We start from the raw sequence: 21499 nt of genomic DNA, 5'->3' as shown, positions 1-21499 counted from the left end.
GTATTGGCTCCGGCTCCCCTGCGCCCCGCCCGACAACGAGACCTCTCTCAATGACTGGTGGCACATGGCGCGGCAGCACACCCCCAAACCCATGCGCAAGGGCCTCGCCTCCACGACCCTCCTCGTCCAATGGATGATCGGGAAGCATCGTAATGACTGCGTCTTCGACAGAGGACGGCCCTCGGCAACCTACCTACTCACGAAGATCAAGGACGAGGCCGCCCTCTGAGCCAGAGCCGGCACCCTCGGGCTACAAGCCATCGTACCGCAAACTTGGGACGTTCACTGATGCGCCTTTGGGCACTATAATTCCCTCCTTGGAGGATTGTAACTAAAACCCTCTCTCTTTCCAAAGCAATGAAATGCAAGCTCTCTTGCGTTTTCTCGAGAAAAAAAAGACACTTATGTCTTATAATTTGGGACGGAGGTAGTATTCCATATTACTTCTACTGATATACTTGTACGGAAATTAATGGTCCACGTTGCATGGTGGAGACTGCGCCCATGTCCTACACATCTATTTACGGAAGAAAGTGCAAAACAAGAAAATGGTGTTAGGATAGTTTTATGTTCGCTATGGCCCCAGTTAGAAAACTATTCATTCCATTTGTTTAAGCAATGTGCGTCTTCTTTAACTAGTATTATGTTTGCTATGCTCCCAGATCTAGATCGGAGTACGAATTCGCTCGGTTTGATCGGAAATTGATGTCCGATTGACCGAACTCTAATCGATCTCAAGTTTCCTTCCGATTCGTCGATCTCAAGTGAACCCAAAAAATGGAATTGATGCAACAGCTATTACAGGCTAGACGCCGCTGCAGCTCTCCTCTGTTGCCACGGCTGTCCATGTGACGACAACGATAGAGACATGGCTGCCAGCACATTGCAGCTCCTGTGCAGCGGCCGATACATGCCTGGAGGCTTCTCTCCTCCATTCGCCAGAGCACAGTGCCATGGGAGAGAAGCACGCATGGGAGGGAGGGGGTGGGGGTGTATTAAGGTGGAGACGAGCTAGCATTAAAACAGAGGAAAGATGCATACCTGAAGCGACGGGGTAGAAGATGTGTGCTTGTGTGTACGGACCAGATGTATAAATGTGGCACACAGGCACCTAGTGTGTTCACCTACATAAAGGGCACAATACACTGCATACTAGAGTTGGTGAATCGTCACAAACCCCTTCTCTAATGGAGATGTGTACCTCTCTGATGGTGGATGAATTACTCGATGAGCTCGCACGCACAAGGTTCTTTTCAAAGCTAGATCTTCGTGCAGGCTATCATCAGATTTGAATGCGCCCTGAAGATGAACCAGAGACGGCTTTCAAAACACACCACGTGCATTTTCAGTTCCATGTGATGCACTTCGGTCTTACGAATGCACCAGCGACGTTCCAGTGCGTCATGAACTCAGTCTTTGCTCTTTTCCTTCACAAATTGTGATAGTGTTCTTGGACGACATCCTGGTGTACAATGCATCATGGGAAGCTCATCTGGAACACCTACGCCTTGTGCTCGAGCAGCTCCGTGCAAACAAGTTCTTTGCAAAACTGTCCAAGTACTCCTTCGGCAAAGCAACATTCAGTATCTTGGCCATATTATTTCAGACACTGGGGTGGCTATAGGTCCAAAAAAAACAGCCGAAGAAATGGCCCGTACCCACCAATGCTACAGAATTGCGAGGGTTTCTCGGATTAACAGGGTACTACCGCAAGTTTGTTTGGAATTATGGTATCGGAATTATGGTATCATCACGAAACCCCTGACACAGCTGCTGACTAAGAAGGGGTTTGTCTGGTCTGAACATGCTACATCAGCATTTGAGCTCTTAAAACAAGTGATGACCCGTACCCCAGTCTTTGGCCTTCCCAAATTTCAAGCTGCCATTTGCCATTGAAACAGACGCTTGCCCAATAGGGGTCACGGGTGGGTGCTGTGCTGATGCAGAATGAGCACCCCATTGCTTATATGAGCAAAGCATTAGGATTTATGAATCAGAAATTATCCATCTACGACAAGGAATTTCTTGCACTAATTATGGTTGTCGATAAGTGGAGGCAATATTTACAAAGAGGGCCGTTTGTCATCTATACATATCATAAGAACCTGTGTAGTCTGACTGAACAACAGTTGGGTTCAGATCTTCAGCGCAAAAACAGGCAAAACTTGTGGGGCTGCAGTTCAGTTTCAAATACAAATCAGGGGTGGACAATAGTGCCGTAGATTCATTGTCACGAGTGGGGCACTTGTTACTCCTGGATGGCCTCTCAACTTGTCGGCCAGATTGGCTACAGGAAGTGCTATGATTATAAAGAAAGAACTGCAACTCAGTTTCAGTCCCTATTCCTCTTCAGCGGTAATGGTCATAAAAAAAGATGGGGGTGGAGATTATGTGTGAATTACAGAGAGTTTTCCACTGCGTTTTAAAAACAAATTCCCCATGCCTCTTATGGAGGATTTACTGGATGAACTATACGGAGCAAAATTCTTTAGCAAATTCGATTTAAGGTGAGGCTATCACCAAATAAGAATGGCCACACCAGACATCCCCAAAACTACATTTAAGACACACTAGGGGCACTGCTCACTGATGTTAAAAACAGTTATGTTGGGCATGCTGACTACTACAAACTATTGACCAAAGTCGCACAAGATGTTTTTGATCAAGACAAGTTCTCCCCAAATGATGGTGTGCTCAAATACAACACCAGGTTATACAATGGAACTGCAAATTCCTTTAGTCAAACACTCCTGCATACATATCACACTTCTGCACTTGAGGGTCACTCTGGAATTAGAACATATCACTGGCTGAAAAGGTACTTTTACTGGCCCAATTTCTCTACTAATAAAAGAGTAAACTTTTTCTTTCTTAAACACACCCCAGCAAACGTACACAGCTAGAACAGCACCACCAGTTCATCTCTCTTAGGCAAATCTTAACCGTCAGGATTAATCTAATCCTGAGAGTGTGCACCTAGCAATTACCGCAGGCTGACCGTGCTCCACCGGTAGAAGAAATATCCCTGTCCCGTGTCCGCAACCACTCAGCGCTAAATGTCCCCGCAAAGAAAACCTTAGCGCAAAACAAAAACTCACGCTGCCGCCGCTACCGCCGCCATCGTTTGCCCGCGCCGACACCCTTCCCGTGATGCCCTACCATGACAGCGGTGACCTGCCCAGGCGTGCTCCTGCTTCACTGGTCTTCCCTGCTGGCCCTCCCCTTCGCCCCAGTTTGTCTTCGATTCGCCTCTGCTCGACGAAGGACGGCAGCGGCCTCGACCAAGAACGGTAGAGGCGGATCCATGTGCATGCTTCCTCCACTAATCATTCCCCTCCTCTTGATGACTCACCCTTCTCCTTGATAAAGTTTGATATATTTATTCCTTTGTTTGCCCAGCTGCTGGTCGAATCTCACCTAATCGGGATTGTTGTGTGCCTGTGAATCGACAGGATCTACCAGCCCCGGTAAGGACATATGAGGATGGTGGCGCCGTGATGTGGGACGAGGATCAAGCGCCGGCCACCTACGACTATGAGAATGCATGAGATCGACTTGCTGTCGGGGAGCGACCAGATCAAATATTGTATGCTTGGGTTATAAGCTCTCCGAGTGACGGATCGACTCCGTTGTCGAGATATGGATGTGGGCATCTTCCTTGCGTGGTTTCGCGTATGCTTGGGCTGTAAGCTCTCTGCTAGCTCTAGAATATTGCTGATTCATTTGATGATTTATCTTTGTTACTGATCATCGTAGTGCTTGTCTAATGATATTATGATAATGGAGCTTATTTCAGTTAGAAACATTGTTAGTCTCTGCCTCTCATGTAGTCTGTCTTGCACACATGGATGGGATTGAACATTCACAAGCAGAAGATTCTTAATTTATTTGGATCAAATTGTTTGATACAATCTTCCCTATGGTGACTTCAGGCTGCATGGCTCCACTGTGTACTCTGTTTTGCAGAGATTCCATAGGCAGGTTCGGCTATGCAGGTTCCTCCCATCCATATGTAGCTCGGGTCAATTTACGGCTTTGGTAGCCCATTGCCGGAGCTACAAGAAACCACCACGTCTTCTATATCATTCACAAAACTGGGCTGCTGCACTAAGTCACTACTGGTCATGATTGATTCTTGGGTTAAAGGTATGATCTTGATATGGCCACTTATCAATCTTGTGCTGGTTCATGGTGATGATTCCGATATGTTCTGTGATTTATTTGGTTTACGGCTAAGGAAGTGATGATTTTATTATGTCTTAGATCTACAACATTTCACACTCGACATCACGATGATATATATACCCAATCCACTTCTGTCCTGACTCCTGAACAGGCATCGTATGAATGAATTTGTAGAAGCACTACAGTCACTTATCATTTATGTTTCTGTAAGTGCATCGAGTGCCACCTTTTGTTGGTTTTGAAGTATTGAAGACAAACTTGGTTGTGGGACTAATGCGTTTGTGACATTCACAGGAGAACACAGATAGAAGTCCCTATTGATTCGGTTTACCCATCGAAGATGACCCCTAAAAATGTATGAAGACACTGAAGGCAAAGGTGGTTCACGAAGACATTCATGTTGAAGATAATGGTTCATGAAGTCATTCATTGAAGACAATGAAGCACGAAGACGTAGTCTTTTGGTAGTTTCATTTTCTTAATTCTTAAGTCATCGGAACCACCGAACTGTCAAGTGGGGTAGAGGTAAACGAAGTCAGAATCTGACGTGATGCTCAACCTAAAATCCTATGTCTTCGTGCAAAGACAAATGAGAGAAAATATTATCCTGTGTTGGATGAGTCAGCTTTACTTGTAGCCCAAGTCAAGTTGCCGCGTGGGTTCAAATTCCGGCCATTGGACACGTGTTAGTTCCCCAATGACCCAGGGTCATTTCGGACAAATCATGTCGGGTTGCCCCCTGGCTATAAATAGCCACCCCCCTCCACCATGAGTTGGTAGCTGCTTAGAGAGAAGTACACGGTTTTTGTCCTTTGAGAGCAACCTTCCTCCTAAGCCTTTGAGAGAGAATCCTTGCAAGGACAAACCCAAAACACCCAGAGCTCAAAGTGATTGAGCATCACTGAAGACATTCTGTTCTGAGTGAACTGAAGACTTATTACACTTGAAGACTATGATCTTCTAGTCGGTTAGGCGTCGTGTTCTGAGCATCCAAGAGCCATTGTGGATTGCCGGTGAACGAAAAGGTTTGGAAGTCTACCTTGAAGACTTACCTAAGTGATTGGGTGAGGTCTAGGTGACCTTAGCTCAAGGGAAATAAGGTGAAGACAAGGTCTTTTGAGTTCAATCTCAGCCTCCCTAACCAGGCATACAACTGTCACAGCAGTTGGAAATGGTCAAACAAATCATTGTCCTCCCCGAGCTACTTGTTCCATCCTCTCTCCCTTTTACTTACTGCATCACTCTGTGAATCCTTTGCTTGCTTGTCTGTGTTTGAAGATATTCTCTGAAGCCATTCATCTGTTTGCTCATTTATCTTCATGCTTCTTGTGTTTATCTTCAATGCATGCATCCATGTATGAGGTCTACACCTGCCATGCCTGCTCATCTTAATCATCAGTGTTGTTAGATCCTGTATTACTTCCGCTACCTTCGTAGACATTGTCTGTTTTTGAAGTCTTTCATAAAAATCGCCTATTCACCCCCCGCCCCTAGTCGATAACTAGCACTTTCAATTGGTATCAAAACAAGGTGCTCCCTTGTTCTGTGTGATTCGGTTTAACCACCTGCAGTTTTAGCTATGTCGACTGTAGGGATAATCAAGGTCTCCGCTGCGTGCCCTGTCTTTACTGAAAGAATAAGATGCGCATGCATCTTCAAGCCATTGACAACGACCTCCGAAAGGTCGTCAGGACTGGAGTTCTCAAGGTCGGTGAAGGTGTCACCGCTGCTGATGTGAAGAGGTTCGCGCAACTTGACTCGACTGCCAAAAACATCATATGTGGTCATCTGACCAAGGGGCAGTATGGTCGCGTGAGTGCCCTGGAGTCTGCGAAGCTAGTCTGGGACTGGCTCTCCAAAGTCAACGAAGGCGTCTCATCTCAGAGAGACTCAAGAATCGATGTTCTTCGCAGTCTCTTCAACTGCTTCAAGAGGCTTGACAACGAAAATGTCCAGCTTACCATCGATCGTCTTACTGATATCACCAATGAGCTTCATGCACTCGGCGCCACTGAAATCACAAGCATGAAGTTGTGAAGAAGCTATTGAGATCTCTTGACAGCTCGTTTGACACCCTATCATTGATGATCCAAGAACGTCCAAACTTTAAGCAACTGGATCCTACTGATATTCTAGAGAGCCTCAATACTCATGAATTCCAGCTATTTGAGAAGAGAGATATCTATGGCCCTAACTATGGGCGATCCCGTGCTTTGAAGGCAAAGGTTGTATCTTCATCTAAAGACTCTGACTGCAGTTCAAGTGGCCCTGAAGACTTTGGCAAGGAACTTGCAATGCTTGTGAAGAAGTTCCAGAAGTTCTCCGAGAAAAATTGCTTCGAAAAGTCTTCAAAATACAACTCGAAGAATGTTGAGACCTCAACCCAAGACTCTACATATCTGAGAGTCCTCAATGGGAAAAAGAAGCCAAGAAAAAGAAGAAGAGCAAGGAATATGACTGACAAAAAGAAGAAGAAATTCTTAGAGTCTTCTTCGAAGTCTTCATCCCACAAGAAGAGTTCATCTGGCAAAGCTCGTACATTCATCGGCAAGGAAATGGATTCAGAGGAGACGGAGGTGGAGTCAGAGGAGGAGTCTGATTCAGGCTGGCAAGCCTGGCTTTAGCTTCGGCTTTCGTCGCCAAGTCCATCTTCAGTATGGAAGACAATGGTTATGTCACCGACACTAAAGTCAATGATGACGACGACTCTGCTCCTGCCTACTGCTTTATGGCAAAAGGCGCTAAGGTAACATCCCGCGCTGCCGACTTTGAAACCTCCAGCGAAGATGACTCTTGAGTGTGAATCCAAACCCAGCTATAAGACACTGACTAAAATTGCAACTAAACAACAAACTGTTATGGAAAAGATCCAAAAACTGTTAGATAAAAGCGATGATCTGCTGGACGAGGAAATGAATCGCACTCAATTCTTAATTGAAGACATAAAAAATCTTCGAATTAAGTATGAGGATCTTCAAAGTCGTCATGAAACCCTCTCAGTTAATCATGAGAAGCTTTCCTACAGTTATCTTCAAAGGAAGCAAGATCTAGAGAAATTGAGAGCGTCTCATGATGATTTTCGAACTGATAACGATTCACTACTCGTTCAACAGATCAGTTCCGCTCAGGAAGAGTTTGTGCCATTTTGCTTAAAATGTCTTGAGTGTGATAATGCTATCTCTACTGCTGAATGTTCAAATGCTTCAGACAATACAATATCTTCAACTGCGGATGTGGACACTAACCCTCATCTGAGGAAACCACTACTATTGCTGATGATAATGCTAGGTTGAAGACATTGCTTGAAACAGGCATGTACAAAAGCCTCAAAGGGCATCAGACATTTTGTGATGTCCTCAAGAAGCAGATCTTGAACCGAAACCCTAGGAAAGAGGGTGTTGGTTTCGAAAGGAACATGAATGTTGATGGCTAATACCGTACACCTGAGTAATACCCCAAAACCACATGGGTTGCTGCAAAGGAACCTCCAGTGGATCCATCTACAGTACCTGGCTATAACTGTGCTAACCCTGTTTGCCAGGTTTATTGGTACTAACTGCAGGAATGGTTCTCCTATGAAGAAGATCTGGGTTCCCAAAAGTCTTCTTGAAAAGCTTCCTGTGAATGACATCATGACACCACTAGGGAAGAAGACAAACCCCAGACTAAAGGCTTCAAATGGTCCAAAATCTTCATACAGAGAGAGAACCACTTATGGCCATCCTAACGCCAATGTTTTGCAGGGAAACAATGATCAAGCTCATGAATATGAGCACTATTCTTCGAACCATTATGTTCACAAATCAAAGAATTTTTCTGCTTATTATATGAGTACTATACACCCCCTGCGAGACTATTTGCTAGGGTTCAAAGCCAAAATTCTCAGATGCTGCACTTAGACTCATTGCTTCTAAGCCACCCCTTCAAATGTGGGTGGTTAATTAGAATTAACTTCTCTTGCAGGATTGGGTCTCCAGCCGAAAAGCATTGGCCGAAGACAATGCTTGAGACCTGATGAAACTTGTGGGGCGCAAGATAAAATGCCCCAATGGGCTTACTATGTTTTTCTTCCCATACTCCACTTATCATAAAAGCATCTCGAATTTATACCCAATTGATGTTTGGAAGTCTATGACAGTACTTCACATCTGCTATGGACCAAAAAGCTAATCCTTTGTGCAAGAACAGGACTCCAGCCGAAAACCATTGGACTTCATGCTCGAGACCTGAAAAATCTTGTTGGACGCAAGATAAAATGTCAAAATGGTCTTACCATTTATTTCGTCCATGGGTTTCTTGATGATCGTCCTATCATATCCTCCACAAAACTTACCTATACAGAACACCTTTATTGATACATGTTTGTTCTTCACAACAGTCTTTGTGAAGATTATCCTACTAACTGCACTGTAGGGTACATCTTCGAAAGCTACTGAATGGATTCTGGACAGTGGCTGCACTAACCACATGACTGGTAACCGAAGTCTTCTCATGGATTCTACTCTTCAACCGTCTTCAAAAAGTCATATCACATCCACTAACACTGGGAAAATCAAGGTATTGGGTCTAGGTAGGGTTGCCATCTCAAAAAATCAACACATGGATAAAGTGATCCTTGTTGAATCCCTTGGATACAACCTAATGCCAGTCTCAATGCTTTGTGATCTTGATATGATTTGTCATCTTTGGAAAATATCGATGTCTTGTGCTAATGGCTTCTGACAAATCTCAAGTCTTCGAAGGTTATCGAAGAGGTCACTTGTACATGGTAGATTTCTCAGCAGAACCATAGTTTGCCGTATGTCTTCTAGCGAAAGCATCAAAGTGTTTGCTTTGGCATCGAAGGCTAGGACATGCGAACATGAGGAACTTGCACACCCTTGTGAAGAAACAGCACATCATAGGGATGGAGGGCGTCAAGTTCAAGAAGGATCATCTATGTGGAGCCTCTGGAGCTAGGAAGATGACTAGGGCCAAGCATCCCTCGAAGACAATAATGACGACTACGCGTCACTTCGAGCTGCTACACATGGACTTATTTGGCCCTACTCACTACTCTACCCTTACTACTTCTGCACATCTCTATGGCTTCGTGATTGTTGATGATTATTCTCAATACACTTGGGTGCACATAATCCTGTATAAGACTGAAGTGCAGGATGTCTTCAGAAAATTCGCCAACCATGCTATGACCAACTATGGCGTCAAGATCAAGCACATTCGGAGTGATAACGGCACTGAGTTCAAGAACATTGGGTTTGACACTTATCTTGACACTCTTGGCATCACTCATGAGCTATCTGCTCCATACACCCCACAGCAGAATGGCGTCGTGGAGCGCAAGAACATGACTCTTATTGAGATGGCACGCAGGATGCTTGACGAATACAAGACACCACGAAAGTGGTGGCCTGAAGCCATTGGCACTGCATGCCACATCATCAACAGAGCTTATCATCACAAGTTCTTCAAGAAAATATCATATGAGCTAATCACTGGTAAGAAGCCAAATGTAAGTTATTTCAAAGTCTTCGGTGCTAGGTGTTGGATAAAGGATCCACATCACACTTCCAAATTTGCACCGAAAGCACATAGGGTTTTATGCTTGGCTACAAAAAGGATTCACACACCTACAGAGTCTTCAACCTCTTTCACTACAAAGTGGTTTAAACTGTAGATGTGCGGTTCGATGAGACTAACGGTTTGAAAAAAGAGCACCTACCAAATAACAAGTCGGCCATTAATAATACAAACAATTCAGTTTGACATGACCGAACAAAGCATGTGTAAATAGATCAATCCTTCATCAACAGCGTCTAGAAGGCACATTGAAGTCAAGCCATGTAACCTCTAGAGAACAAATAGCAGATTGGTTGACAAGGTGATTAGTTAGTGAAGAGTGTTTGTTGGCATGTAACAAGATAGGGGCATTAGATAGCTATCGCCAATCGTAAGGGGTGCTGGGCTATATGTGTGTGTGGGTGTATGTGGGTTTTAGGCCCATAAGCCCATACTAGTGTATATATATTTGCACTCGTAGCAAGTGAGAGGGAGAAGATTCAAGAAATTTGCCCGCCAAAACTAAATAAACCAATAGGAGGTCCAATAGAGAAATCATGGCTAATAAAAGCATGCTACCACTTGGGTGATTGGATCTATATGCAAAATTGCAAATGAGTTTGCAAGCTCTAGCTATTGTACAAGAGAGTAGGTGCGATTTATTGGAAGAAAGACATGGTACCAGTGAATCAGCGAGTAGGTGGAGCTTGAGGGCGGTTCAAACCTACTGAATCACGGTAAGCAGAGCAAATTTTTGGAGGAGCATGTAGCACATCAGATAAAGAGTCGGGGTAGAGATACTGGGAATTTTGACTCGTATCCTAATCCTAATAGCACATACAGAGATGAACTACAAAAATTATAGACTAATCCTACTACTCACATGAGGATTCCAAATTCCTTCGGAAGCGGGGCGGTGTTTGTATAAAGTGAAATGGTCATTGTTTAAACATTTTTTTTCAGCGGAAATTTTCACCACTTAACTAGGTTAATTTTCTATCGCACATTAGACCCTGGTATGTGGCATACTAATCGAAACCTAAAAAAATAGTAGCTACCTTGTTTTATACAACCACCAGCTTACTACTAGGATCACAAGGTTTTAGATAGTGGCTATCGCTCCATGACTAAATTTGACCCAAAAAATTACTGCCACAAAACGCTGTCCTATATACCAGTATTTACTTTATAAAGCAATTATATTTATCATTCAAGATTTGAAAAACTAGAAAGGGTACTAAACAGAAACATGATGAGACATGTATAGTATGGACTCGAATAATTATAATTGTATAACTCGATGTATATTACAAATTATGCACTAAAGTACTAAACAGCATTATTTAAGTATGGACATGAAATACTTGATGCTAAATTTATTCAACATAGCCTGTCATCCTACCTCGTAACTCCGCCTATGTTGTCTCGACATAGCCGGTCCCAAGCCCGGATAAAGGAGAAGGGTTGTGATAGGCTTGGCGAGCCAACGTCAAAACCCAGCCACTCTTATGGAGATGAAACCCAAAAGATTTTTGTTGAGGCATAACCCTCTCAGCGACGCACCACATCATAAGAGCATCTCCACTAGGCCCCCCAGGAAGCCCCCCAGGAGCATTTTTTCATTTTTTTCAGCGCCGGCAGTCAAAAACGGTCCCAGCCACACCCCCACGGGCTCGTTTTGCGCTGGTATTAGCGAAAACTACAGCCGGCGCTGGCAAGAGAAACCCAGAAAGCTGGGGGTCAGCCGGGGGCGCCGGCACTACTTTTTGCATGTGAAAACCCCACACGTCGGCCTCTGTCCTCACTCCCTCTCCTCTTTTCCTCACAGGCCCACCACGTGCATGCCCGGGAAGTTCCGTCTTGGCCAGCGGACTCGGCGGCCAAGAACACCAGGGGGTGGAGAAACAAGCAATCATGGCCGCACGGGGAAAGAGCAGAGCCACCTGCCGGCGATCCGCCGCCGCGACGAGTCCCATCCTGCGCCGCCGTTCCGCGCCGTGGATTCTCAGGGCTGCTTCATACCTCCTCCAATCCTGCGCCGGCGGCTTCATCCTGCGCCGACGCTGTGGGCGGGCGCGGGCGGCAAGGCCTGCCACGGGTGGCCCCGGCACCGGGCGCGCCGGCCACTGGCGGCCTCGACACCGGGCGCGCCGGCCACGGGCGGCCCCGGCACCGGGCGCGAAGGCCACGAAGATGCAGCCGGGGCGGTGCTACAGTCGGAGATGCAGCTGGCCACGGCCAGGGCGGTGCTACAGTCGGAGATGCAGCTGGCCACGGCCGGGGCGGTGCTACAGTCGGAGATGCAGCTGGCCACGGCCGGGCCGGAGTCGCCGGCGACCTCAAGATCCTCCCCCAGACCGCCGCGGCGCCGCCGAGCGAAGCATGGCCTCCTCCTCCAAGGCCCCGCCGCCCTCGCCGTCCAAGATGCAGCTGGCCACGGCCGGACTTGCCGGCGACCTCGAGATCCTCCCCGCCTCCTCGAGGTGGCGCGGGACGCGGCGGCGCAGGCGCTGGGGGCGGTGGTGCAGCTGCACTTCGACAAGACGGTGGAGAAGAAGCATAGCGCCGACGTGGAGAAGCAGGAGCTCTGGCGCCTCTTCCTCGCCTCCTTCCTCTTCCTGGCGCTCGTCCTCTCCGCCGTCGCCGGCGGCGGCCGCCTCCAGTGCCGCCACCTCGCCCACCTCGCCTTCTACGACGCCGTCGCGCACCACCTCCGGTGCCTCAACGGCTTCTTGCATCTCGCGTTGCTGCTGCAGTCGATTCGACCTGCACCAAGAATGTCCCGGGCCAATTGATTGGGGGTGGACGCGGCTGGAAAAAACCTCACCCCCAGGCCAAATTTTTCGCTGGCAGCCCCCGAAGCGGCGAAAAAATGCCGCCTGGGGGGCTCAACGGCTGGAGATGCTCTAACCCGAGTGTAGTGTCAAATGGGCAAGGGCCAGGCCGTCACCCCCTCCCCCCCCCCCCCCCGTGGCGCGCCGTATCTTGGTCTGGATACGGTGGCAAGTGAGCAAGGATCACGTGGTCGCATCCTTAGTGGCACGCTACATCGACGCCCGAGTGTAGTGGAAAATGAGCAAGGGTCTTCGCATTTGACTCAATGAGTGCCAAGGGTAAGGAAGCTAGCCGAGCTTAGGAGGATCCGCTTAGGTAGCTAGGATGTAGGGTCGTCCCTGACAGTTAAACTTCGTGAGCTAGTTGATGCAGCAGTGAGGAGAGGTGTTGATATCCTTTGCGTCCAAGAAACCAAATGGAGGGGACAAAAAACCAAATGGAGGGGACAGAAGGCGAATGAGGTGGAGGATACCAGCTTCAAGCTGTGGTACACGGGGACGGCTGCACACAGAAATGGCGCAGGCATCTTGATCAACAAGAACCTCAAGTATAGAGTGGTAGACGTCAAGAGACGTGGGGACCGGATTATCCTGGTCAAGCTGGTAGTTGGGGACTTAGTTCTCAATGTTATCGCCACGCAAGTAGGCCACAATGAGAACACCAAGAGGGAGTTCTGGGAAGGCCTGGAGGACATGGTTAGGAGTGTGCTGGTTGGCGAGAAGCTCTTCATAGGAGACCTCAATGGCCACACATCTAACACAGGCTTTGAAGGGGTGCATGGGGTTTTTGGCTATGGCATCAGGAATCAAGAAGGATAAAATGTCTTAAGCTTTGCTCTAGCCTGCGACATGATCATAGCTAACACCCTCTTTAAAAAGAGAGAATCACATCTAGTGACTTTTAGTAGTGGTCAACACTCTGGCCAGATTGACTTCATGCTCTCGAGAAGAGAAGAGAGGCGTGTGTACCTAGATTGTAAGGTGATACCTGGAGAGAGTGTTGTCCCTCAGCATAAGCTTGTGGTTGCTGACTTCCGCTTTCGGATTCGTGCCAGCGGGATAAGCGTACCAAAGTCGCTAGAATGAAGTGGTGGAAGATCAAGGGGGAGGTAGCTCGGGCATTCGAGAGGGTCATTAAGGAGGGCCCTTGGGAGGAAGGAGGGATGCAGACAATATGTGGATGAAGATGGCGACTTGCATTCGTAGGGCGGCCTCGGAAGAGTTTGGAGTGTCCAGGGTTAGTAGAAGCGAAGCTAAAGATACCTAGTGGTGGAATGATAATGTCCAGAAGGCTATTAAGGAGAAGAAAGATTGTTTCAGACACCTATATCTGGATAGGAGTGCAGACAACATAGAGAAGTACAAGATGGCGAAGAAGGCCGCAATGCGAGCTGTGAGTGAAGCAACGGGTCAAGCGTATGAGGACCTCTACTGAAGGTTAGACACGAAGAAAGGTGAAAGGGACATATATAAGATGGCCAAGATCTGAGAGGAAGATGAGGGATCTTGACCAAGTCAAATGCATCAAGGACAGAGCAGACCAGCTCCTAGTGAAGGACGAGAAGATTCAGACCAGCTCCTAGTGAAGGACGAGGAGTACTTTCAAGTTGTTCAATGGGGAGAATGAGAGCTCTACCATTGAACTGGACAACTTTTTTATGATACCAGCAGGCATTCTGTGCAGCGAATCCAAGAGTCTAAGTTCAAGGAGGCTTTAGAAAGGATGAAAGGAGGCAAGGCAATGGGCCTTGATTGTATCCCCATTGAGGTGTGGAGAGGCCTTAGGGATATAGCTATAGTATGACTAACCAAGTTTGCAACCTCATTTTTCGGGCAAACAAGATGCCAGAAGAATGAAGACGGAGTATATTAGTATCAATCTTCAAGAACAAGGGGAATGTTCAGAGTTGTACTAACTACCGTGGAATTAAGCTGATGAGCCATACAATGAAGCTATGGGATAGAGTCATTGAGCACCGCTCAAGAAGAATGACAAGCGTGACCAAAAATCAGTTTGGTTTCATGCTTGGGAGGTCGACCATGGAAGCCATTTTCTTGGTACGACAATTTATGTAGAGATACAGGGAGCAAAAGAAGGACCTGCATATGGTGTTCATTGTGATAAGATACCGCGGAATGTCATGTGGTGGGCCTTGGAGAAACACAAAGTCCCAGCAAAGTACATTACCCTCATCAAGGACATGTACAATAATGTTGTGACAAGTGTTCGAACAAGTGATGGCGACACTGATGACTTCCCGATGATGGCGACACTGATGACTTCCCGATTATAATAGGACTACACCAGGGGTCAGCTTTGAGCATCTTTTTGCTTTGGTGATGGATGAGGACACAAAGGATATACAAGGAGATATCCCATGGTGTATGCTCTTTGCGGATGATGTGGTGCTAGTCGACAATAGTCGGATGAGGGTCAATAGGTAGTTAGAGCTATGGAGACAACCTTGGAATCGAAAGGTTTTAGACTTGGTAGGACTAAAACCGAGTACATGAGGTGCGGTTTCAGTACTACTAGGCACGAGGAGGAGGTTAGCCTTGATGGGCAGGTGGTGTCTCAGAAGGACACCTTTCGATATTTGGGCTCAATGCTGCAGGAGGATGGGGATATTGATGAAGATGTGAACCATCGAATCAAAGCCAAATGGATGAAGTGGCGCCAAGCTTCTGGCATTCTCTGTGACAAGAGTGCCACAAAAGCTAAAAGGCAAGTTCTATAGGACGGCGATTCGACCCACAATGTTGCATGGCGCTGAGTGTTGACCGACTAAAAGGCGACATGTACAACAGTTAGGTGTGGCGGAGATGCGCATGTTGAGATGGATGTGTGGCCACACGAGGAAGGACCAAGTCCGGAATATGATATACGAGATGGAGTTGGGGTAGCACCGATTGAAGAGAAGCTTGTCTAACATCGTCTGAAATGGTTTGGGCATATTAAGCGCAGGTTTCTAGAAGCTCCAGTGCATAGTGGACGGCTAAAGCGCGTTGATAATGTCGAGAGGTCGGGGTAGACCGAACTTGACATGGGAGGAGTCTGTAAAGAGAGATCTGAAGGACTGGAGTATCATTAAAGAACAGGGCTACGTGGAAGCTTGCTATCCATGTTCCAGAACCATGAGTTGGTCGCGAGATCTTATGGGTTCTACCTCTAGCCTACCCCAATTTGTTTGGGACTAAAGGCTTTTTCGTTGTTGTGGTCAACCTACCTCGTACATTGACGGTGCCATGTACCGGGGGTACACTAGCAGACTGGAGTCGGCCCACCAGGCCATCAGCTCATCAGGCCACGTTGCGGCCTAGGCCTGTTACCGGGCTGGCGGCCTCATTAGCACGCATCCATCTACTTGGCGATCAAGACAAGCTATCCCAAGAATCTCAAAGGATCCCCACCCGAGCGTAACCAACCTGGAAATTGTAAACCCTAGGCCCTGTCCCTTACATAAGCAAGGACTAGGGCTAGATCATAGATCATCTAATCTCGATACACCTACATGATCCTTCGCGATGTCTCCATTGTACACCACACCATAGCTCTCATGCGAGGCTATGACCATCAATTCAATCAAGCAGGAATAGGATCTTGCCTCCACCGTGAAGGCCTGAACCTGAATAACTGCCTCGTGTGACTCCCTTCTGGCCTTTCGATTGCGCGTGGCTCCCTGTCGAGATTACTGTCGACATTAGGCCCTTCGTAAACAAGCCACTGACATCAAGGCAAAACTAGGGAGCTGGCCACCAGGCACATCTCCTGTCTGGTCGGGTCCAGGTTCCCCTTCAGGTATCCACACCATGCACGTCCAGCTGCTATGGCCCTCTCATTAGGCGGAGCCAGATCTGTTTTCTATTTTAGGGATTCTGGGAGTACCTCACAACCTCGCCAAGCAGTCCAAGATAGCACGATCATTTCAATTGCAACCTAGATGCAGTCAAGCCCATGACGCACTCGAGGGATACTGACGATGCCATGTACCAAGGGTACACCAGCAGACCGGAAGTCGACCCATCAGGCCACAGTGCGGCCAAGCCCTCTAAAAGGTTGGTGGCGTCATCAAGACGCATCCATCTACTTGGCGATCAAGACAAGCTATCCCGGGGATCTCAGAGGATCACCACCCAGGCATAACAAACCTTGGAAGTTTGTAAACCCGAGGTCTTGTCCCTTGTATAAGCAAGGATACAATGGGGCTACTGACAATGCCATGTACCAGGGGTACCTGAGCAGACCAAAAGTCGACCCATCAGGCCACGGTGTGGCCCAGGCCCTCTAACGGGTTGGCAACCTCATCAAGACGCATCCATCTACTTGGCGATCAATACAAGCTATCCCGGGGATCTCGGAGGATCCCCACCCCGGCGTCACCGGCCTAGAACATTGTAACCCCTAGGCCTTGTCCCCTGTATAAGCAAGGCCTAGGACTAGATCATAGATTATCTAATCTGGATACACCTACGTGATCATAGCGATCTCTCCATTGTAGACCACATCATAGCTCCCATACCAAGCTATCACCATCAATTCAATCAAGTAGGAGTAGGGTTTTACCTCCACCGTGAGGACCTGGACTGGACCTGGGTAACTGCCTCATGTGACTCCCTTTTGGCCTTCTGGTTACGCGTGAAACCCTATCGAGGTTACTGCCGGTATTAAGAACCGGCATATATACAGAAACTGACTCGGTGCATTAGCAATAAGTTGCATCCATGGAATCTTCCAGAATTTGACTATCCTATTTACCTGCGGAATGGAAATTATAAATAATTAGATTGTAACTGCAAAATTGGTGAAAGCAATAAGCAAATGCAGGTTACCATTCAAGTATTCTTCGAGGAGCAGTCTAGAACATACTTAGATAATTGTCAATATTCATGCTCTTTACCATTAGAAACTAGTAATTTCACCAAGTTACAGCAATCAACTCAACAAACAATTCAACTTCGGTGTTGTATCTCTTCAAGCAGGTAATTGATATCCCTGATCCTGACAAATAAAATACCCCGGGGGGGGGGGGGGTGAAAAAAGAGAAACACATCCTTTAGTGCACAAGACACAAACGTTGCACAGGGCACGGTAATAAAACTGTGTGCATTTAATATAACTCAACAACGAAGGAAGTTGTCTCAAAAGTGATGGAGCAAAATGTGCATCATAAAAGGTAAAGAGGAAGCAATAGTTGGCAACTAAACACAACATAAACAGAAGATAATTTGAAAAATACCTTCTTTCTTCCTGTGACGACAACTGCCTTGCCATCTGCAAAATAGAATGCACCGCTCACATTCCTCTCCGAGTTGGTTGAGAAGTTCCCAATACCATTGAGAATCTGTTGCATGCCTGACACATACAAGTCTAGCCATTGGCTGAGAGCTATTCTATGTGGAGTTTGCATGGTATTCTGAAAGGGTGTGCTTCCTCCAAGGGATGAAACAGCCCGCTGAAAGAGCAAGTGACTATTGTTACAGTATATGTGGATTGCACTAGCCCTTTCCATAAGTTCGGACTTTTGGTTGCGTTGGCTAGTGCATGAAGCTTAACATGGTATCGGAGCTAAGGTCTTGAGTTCAAGTCCTGGCTTCCGCAATTTATTAAAAATTGCTGGTAGGCCCCCTTTGTGTCCACGTAGAGGCCTCTTGAGTCATACGTGAGTTTCGCGCGCCGTCGCTCTCTTCCGGTTGCACGTGTTGACTTGTCTTCCCTGTCACACGTGAGAGGGGTGTTACAGTATATGTGGATTGCACTAGCCCTTTCCATAAGTTCGGACTTTTGGTTGCTTTGGCTAGTGCATGAAGCTTAACAACTATCACAGGAAATATGCAAAATGCATTTCTTACTTACTGTTGCAATACAACGACAACGACTGAACCACTACTTTGATAGAAAATGTACATCAAGGGGGGTTACAGAAAAGAAGTACCAGATGATAACAATAGTCAGCCAATACTGGAATGCAAAAAGGTTGGCAAGGGGCAGTAAAATAGGGCACAACAAAGTCTGCCATAAATCTGTGAATGACTGATAAGCCTAATAATACTAATATGGGCTGTATCACAGAGTTCTTAATCATTAGCATTAAATATATTAGATCCAAATCTGTTTAACTACACAATACTATATTAAAAAAAATAAGCAAACGGGTTAAAGCCCAGTTTCCATTAGAGAACACAATGCATGATTTAGCTTTCCATTCTGTTTTTACATCAAGCTTTCCATCATATTAGTAAGTTAGTAAATTCTTGGTCACTGATGAAAGACTTTTCATAGTTTATACTGTTACATAATATCATATGAGTTGTAATCTACCAGTGTTACTAAACTGAAGTATGAACATATTCCACTAGACATCTTCCTACAATCTATCAAATAAAATGACTGAGATCTTCCATACGATTCTATACATTGCTGAAAGCCTGAAATCGTGGAAAGGAAACCAATAACGGGCAGAAGATATGCTGGAGTTGAACTGAGACATGAAAATGCATATGCCTCGTCAATAGACCATCAAAACACGGCAGTTTATTGGTTTGTCTAATAATTTTATTGAGCAACTTCATGTGCATCATTTGAAATTGATACTTTACCTGTAAGCTTGGCATACAATGCATCACCAGGGCGATAATCTTGCTCTTCCATCACTGAGAGCAGAATCAAACACTCGGCAGCATTGCCCTTCCGCAATAGACCATCAATCAGAATCTTCCAAACAATCTCATCGTAGTTGTATTCCTCCAATAACATGTCACCCAAAACCTTTTTAGCAATCTTAATACTTCCCTCCTCACAAAGAGAACAAATAATATGCCTATACGATTCTATACGTGGTAAATAACCACTTTTGATCATTGAATCAAGAAATGTCAAAGCTTCTGTTGGCATTTTTAGTCTGCAACAACACCCTATAATTGAAGTATATACATCCTCACCAGGGGTCAAGTTAGCACTCTGCATCTCACCGAGCAAAATTTTGGTTTCCTCCAATCTATCAACTCGGCATAAAGACCTAAGAAAACAATTGTAAATTTCAATGTCTGAAAGCAACTGAAGCTTAACCACCTCCTCCAGAAGCTCCTGGAGATATTCCATTTCTGCTATTTTCCATATATCAACAGAGCTGGCAAGGATATTATTAGAGGATTTTTTCTTTACCAATAATCTAAGCAGGGCCGTGTAGGACTCCTCATTTGGCTTGCACCTACTAGCAACCATGTGCTTGAAAACTGAAAATGCTTGACTGGCTAGTCCTAAATTTGCATACCCACTAATCAAAGTGTTATATGTCACTAAATTAGGGGAAATGCCCTGATCAACCATTTCAACCATCATATGTTCAGCATCTTCCATCCTTCCCTCATGACAGTAGGAGCGAACAAATATTGTGTAGGTGAAAACATCAGGCTTAATTCCTGCCGCAATCATCTTATTAAGTATCTTCTTTGAACCTTCAGATCCTAGCTCCCTAACAAGCTCGTCAATTAGAATGGTATACGTGACAGCATTGGGTTGTACTCCTTTCACCATCATATCATCCAACACCAACATCGCTTGTGACAACTCCTTTTGCCTGCATAATCCATCAATTAGTGAACTGTATGTGTGAGCGTCTAGCACAAACCCCTGTGAAACCAATTTCTGCATTAACTTGTCAGCAGCATCAACCTTTCCTGCCTTGCACAGTCCATCAATCAAGCTGGTGTAGACAATCTCATTCACTCTGTATCCTTTCTGTATAAGAGACCCAAGAAACAACTGAGCTTCCCCAACCCTTCCACGTTTGCACAGAGCATCAATCAACATCGAGCAAGTCCACTCACTAGGAACCAGCTCAGTGGCCTCCATCGATTGGAGCATCCTAAAAGCACATTCCAACTGCCCATTATTGCACTGCCCCTGAATTAAGGCCGTGTATGTCACCACATTTGGAGCCAAACCAGCCTCAACCATCCGGCTGAACAGCACCATGGCTCTGTCCACCTTGCCAGATTTGCAGAACCCACATATCAGCTCAGTATACGTTCGCACGTTCGCTGAGCACCCCTTAAGATCCATCCTCTCATAAACCTTAACCGCGAGCTCCAGGTCCCCAGCATTGCAGTAGCCATCAATCAGGGCATTGTAGACGACCACATTTGGCTCAAAACCCTCAGCCATTGCCTCCGCGAGAAGAACCTCTGCCTCACCAGTTCGCCCCGTCCCACACAGTCCATGCACCATCGTGGCATACACATGTGTGTCAGGGGCGCACCCGTCTGCCCGCATCCCAGCAAACACTGCCACAGCCTCACGCACCATACCGGCGCCACACAGCCCATGGAGCAGCGCAGTGTACGTGAACACAGTGCGTGCACATCCTCGGAGCGGCATTAGCACGAACACCCGGCAGGCGTGCGAAAGCAGCCCGGCCCGACAATATCCGAGAACAAATGAGGTATACGCATGAGAGTCCGGCGCAAGACCAGCGCGGAGTAGGGAGGCAAGATGCCGCTTGGCAGCAGGGAGGTCGCCGGCGAGGCAGTAGGCATTGATAAGGGTGGTGTACGTGCGAAGGTTGCGCGCGGGCATGCGGGATGCGAAGGACTCCATGTCCGGGAGCATGCGGTGGCGGGCGAGGGCCATGAGGAGGGTATTGAGGCAGCGGAGCGGGGGGAGTGGGGTGTAGGGGGTGAGGAGGAGGTGGGAGAGGCGGCGGAGGTCTGCAGTCGAGGACGCGGCAGCGGAGATGGCGGCGAGGAGGCGGGAGGTGGGAACGGGCAGGGGCATGGCGCGGAGGGCTATTGTGTGGTGGGTTATGAAGGTGGGCGGCGGCGCCGCCGGAGGCGGATGGTGATGGAGGTGGGAGGAGGGAGATGGGATCCTGGGCCTTTAGAGCATCTCCAGCGTTCGGCCCCCCGGCGCTGGAAATAGCGCC

The 21499-nt window shown here is 47.0% G+C and overlaps 1 protein-coding gene across 5 annotated transcripts in view; it reads right to left on the bottom strand.

Moving 5' to 3' along the window:
• LOC109767175 (uncharacterized) overlaps positions 1–21499 on the bottom strand; it is a 22587-nt gene extending 1088 nt beyond the window's left edge. The window contains exons 1-4 of one of the 5 annotated variants that reach the window (XR_002233810.4): positions 19176–21499; positions 17816–18292; positions 17409–17577; positions 17143–17334 (exon numbers count right to left, since the gene is read on the bottom strand). Coding sequence is in view for 1 of the 5 variants with exons in the window: in XM_020325944.4 (XP_020181533.1) it covers positions 19132–21351 (2220 nt within the window). In the remaining 4 variants the exon portion in view is untranslated. Of the gene's footprint in view, positions 1–17142; positions 17335–17408; positions 17578–17815; positions 18293–18838 lie in introns of those variants that run through there. The other 4 variants (XR_002233812.4, XR_002233813.4, XR_002233814.4 and 1 more) reach the window with 4 other exon arrangements.

The sequence above is a fragment of the Aegilops tauschii genome, chromosome 7 (assembly GCF_002575655.3).
Source record: "Aegilops tauschii subsp. strangulata cultivar AL8/78 chromosome 7, Aet v6.0, whole genome shotgun sequence".
Lineage (NCBI taxonomy): Eukaryota > Viridiplantae > Streptophyta > Magnoliopsida > Poales > Poaceae > Aegilops > Aegilops tauschii.
Note: the sequence above shows the minus strand (reverse complement) of the source record. Positions and strands in the feature narration are given on the sequence as shown.